Source organism: Centruroides sculpturatus, unplaced genomic scaffold (assembly GCF_000671375.1).
Source record: "Centruroides sculpturatus isolate CEXI.00-Female unplaced genomic scaffold, Cexi_2.0 scaffold452, whole genome shotgun sequence".
NCBI lineage: Eukaryota > Metazoa > Arthropoda > Arachnida > Scorpiones > Buthidae > Centruroides > Centruroides sculpturatus.
The window spans coordinates 42,829-47,129 of NW_019384638.1; the positions used below are offsets into that span (position 1 = coordinate 42,829).

Here is a 4,301-nt window from a genome sequence, read left to right on the forward strand (position 1 = left end):
CCTGTTTAAAATATCTTAATTATTAATAATATTATTATTATTATTATTATTATTATTATCATCATTAATCAACATCATTATATATATTTTTATATTAATTTTAATTTTCACAAAAGACGCAAAAAACTTTGCCAGGTCGACTAGCTAGTGCATGTGTAAACAGAAATGTCATACAAAATAAAACAAGAGAGAATAGAGAGAAACCACATTTCATTGCCATATTAATTACATCTTGACTAAGGCCAAGAAAATAAACTACATGCTGCTAAAATGTGCTAGGTGCACCTGGGAACTAAATAATAAAGCTTATAAAATTCTATATAATGGGGCAATACAACTAATGCTACTTTACGCAGCCTCTGGCTGTGGTCATGTAACTAGTAAAAATTCAGTAGCAAGTAATTTACTCTCTCTTCAAAGCTAGTTTGCTATCATAATTTCAAAGTGCTACAGAACTGTTTTCACTAATGCCTCTCTGATACTAGCATAGCTCCTTCCTTTACCACTATGTATTGTAGAAAAGGTTCTAAACTACATCAGAACTACAAACGTCAAGGCTCAACAACAGTCTCTACTCCTATCTATGGCTGTTCATATGCTACCACATTGCAATTACCCTACTATCTCTGATCATCATCCTGTAAACAAGGATATTTGGTGTCATTTGCTTCCTCCATGGATAATCATGCAGACATTAATATCTACACAAATGGGTCCAAAAGCTCCCTTCTTGTCAGCTCGAGTATCTGTATCTTCCTCCAAACTGACATATTTTGCCAAAAATATGTTAGAAGGTACAGATATATCCCGCATACCTCTATCTATCAAGCTGAACAAGATGCTGACTACCAAGCTGTTCAGTGGGCCACTTCACTACCAAACAAAACTCTGTCTATCAACATTTATAACTTGATTCTGTCTGTCCTAAAAGCTGTATTAAATCCCAATTGCAATAGCAATAAAATCGCATATATCCAGCACAATATTAAAAATCTTGTAAATAAGATAATTTTTATATATGTTCCTGGCAATACTGGCATATTAAAGAATGAAAATGCCAAAATTGAGGTTAAGTCAGCTGCAAAGGAAACTGACTTGGACTACACTCACATCCCGCTCTCACGTAGCAGCCTTAAAAATTATATTCATGACAACGCTATGCAAAAGTGGAATCAGTAAAAGTAGTTGAGCAGTAAAACTGGTAGAATAACAAGACTTTATTTTCTTAGTGTTGAATGTAAGTTCTCATCACTATTTAGAGATTTAACATTTGCTACTGCTCAACTAATTACTGAGCATGGTAATTTTAGAAGCTACCTGGCGATGTATAACCAGGCAGAAACTGCTCCTTGCTTTTGCTCTCAGAAAACCTAGACACCGTCAACCATATCACTGTCCAATTTATGATCAAGATAGACTTATTCTGAAATTAGAAATTTTTACGCTTGGTTTCAGGTGGCATGTCCACTCGATACTCTTGTTCAGAAACCACTCTTTGACGCTTTTTACAATTATGTTCAAAAATATGGAAGAAAAGACTATTTATAATTTCTAATTTTACATTTTAGTTTTCACTAAAAGCCAAATACTAATTTTATGTTTACTTTGTATCATATATTTTGGTTTATGTGTTCTTAGTGTTATACACTCATAGGAGTGGTGCACTTATTCTGATTAAAAACAAGAGAGAGAAATCATCACATGGCCTTTCTCCCATGACAAAAAATGTGTAAAGTGTGAATCTGCTAGCGTTATTACTCTATCACGTCATACGAGACAATGAGTGTTCTTAATAGAAACCGCCAAATTCAAAACACCACCACTCAACGAGATCAAAAAATAAAAATAAGATTATTACATAAGACGATCTCTATTACCCCCTACCCCTGAGTACGTAATTTATGGACAGTCCCTAATTTATAACTTTTTTTAGTTGTTCTGAACAAATAGTATTTTAAAAAATTTAATCATAACAACAGAACAGAAATTATTATATTGTTTATTTCCCACAGTTTATTTTTTAATCAATGCAGATAACTACAGTAATATTTTTTATATTTATCTCTTACCTTCCACCTTCTAGAAAGTTGCAAACATCATCATCTCTCTGTGATACAAGTTGAAATGTTTCAATCAAAATTTTTTGTTGTGCTTCTTCTGGCTATATTAAATATTTTAAAATTAAATTAAGTAATTTTACATGTAATCATATTTCTTTCATTATTGTAATATACATATGTCATTATTTAACAAGCATTAGCATTACTTAAATGCTTCTCAGAAACTGGAACAGAGATCAATATTAAGCCATATGCATATGGTTATATCAAATATATAACCATATGCATATATTGATTAGTTAGATGCAAGACTATATTCATGGCTAAAACAGGTCTATAAAGACAGCTGAAAACATTTATATAAAGAACTAAAGTGTCACTGAAATTATTTTATGATTTCTTCTTGTCATATAAGCACTGGCATATTCAAGTTAATGTTTCTTGTTAAATAATAGAAACGTTACTAACTCAACAGTATTTGTATAATTCATTCTATTAAAACTGTCATCATTTCTCATCTAATCTTCATATATTTATATATATTCTATGTCTTAACAGATTCAACTTATAAAAAAATTGGGCTAACACTTCTAAAACACTTCTCATATTAACTTCTCATACACACTTGAGTCACTTTATTTTTCTTTTCTTTTAATAAAGAACATAATTTAATAATGAACATTACATAAGCTACATGTTATATAGTTATTCAAATAAACTACATGCTGCTAAAATGTGCTAGGTGCACCTGGGAACTAAATAATAAAGCTTATAAAATTCTATATAATGGGGCAATACAACTAATGCTACTTTACGCAGCCTCTGGCTGTGGTCATGTAACTAGTAAAAATTCAGTAGCAAGTAATTTACTCTCTCTTCAAAGCTAGTTTGCTATCATAATTTCAAAGTGCTACAGAACTGTTTTCACTAATGCCTCTCTGATACTAGCATAGCTCCTTCCTTTACCACTATGTNATATCACTAAGACCATCACACCATCTGTGTGATGGTGTGATGGTGCCATATTAAGATGGTGCACCAAGATCATCACACAGATGGTGTGATGATCTTGGTGCCATCCATCAATACGACAGCCCGTCACCTCTAGTAGTGATCCAATGGTTCATGATGACAGCTCAGTGATACGTTAGTGACATTTTGTACCCACATGTGTTGCCTCTCATGGGAGGGCTACCAATCAGGGAACTGAGCAGGCCAGGGAAGTGTGGCAATCTGGCAGAAGCAGTCCTGTGACACCCTTGCTGTGTATGGTTGAGCACTGTCTGTTAGAAAATGACTCTTGGTAGCCCTCCCATGAGAGACAACACATGTGGATACAAAATGTCATCAGCATACCACTGGACTGTCATGATCCATTGGATCACTACTAGAGGTAATGGGCTGTCATATTGACGGCACCAAGACCATCACACCACCTATGGGGTGCTGTGCTGTTCCAAGTCATATGCAAGATTCCGGTGTTCACCATGAGGCCTCTAGACATGAACACAGCCATCATCAGTGCTCAAACTGAATCTGGATTCGATGCTGTAGACGAGCCAGTTCCATTACATTGTGGTCCAATCCAATCAGGAATGACATCACTCCAAACAGAAGCAACAGGGGGTGCTGTCAATAACAACACATGTAATCACAGTTGCAATACCAAATGTTTCTCACCTGGGTGCCTCAAAATGGTATGGACAGACACAGAGGCATGTAATGATGGTGCCTCCCATGTCCAGATAGCAGACAATGATACAGCTGGCCATGTACATGCTTGTAGGAGGACCAGATAGTGGTCTGCCAAGGCATCCTGAGCATCATGTGTATGAGCTCTCTCTAATCCACTAGTCTCTACACCTCTTCACAGTGTTATCAGAACAGCCTAGGTGGTGCACTATTCAGCAATTCTCAACCCAATGATCCTTCTCCTCTCAAACTCTGTTAGTTGTTCATATGGTCTTTGATTGTGACATAAGGTCAACTCTAATGATACAACATCTCTCTGCAACATGTAAACTACAACAGGATGCCTTTATGTGTTTTTTATAGGCCAAGAGAGAGAGATATTTTAATACTCTCTTCTAGCATTATGCAATGATTTATCATGCTATAACTCTAATCTTTTCGATATCTGCTTGAGACTTATCTGTATGCCAAGTTTTGCATTGATATGATAACTCTTTCTTGGTGTGCACTTTTTATGGCAATGAGTGTAAAAATTTATATATATATATA

At 34.9% G+C, this 4,301-nt stretch overlaps 1 protein-coding gene across 3 annotated transcripts in view; it reads right to left on the reverse strand.

The window, feature by feature from the left end:
- Nucleotides 1–4,301, reverse strand: part of LOC111625898 (AP-3 complex subunit sigma-2-like) — a 38,091-nt gene that overhangs the window by 28,334 nt on the left and 5,456 nt on the right. For all 3 annotated transcript variants that reach the window (XM_023369156.1, XM_023369155.1, XM_023369154.1), the window contains exon 2: nucleotides 2,070–2,161. In XM_023369156.1, the coding sequence (XP_023224924.1) occupies nucleotides 2,070–2,161 (92 nt within the window). The remainder of the gene's footprint in view (nucleotides 1–2,069; nucleotides 2,162–4,301) is intronic.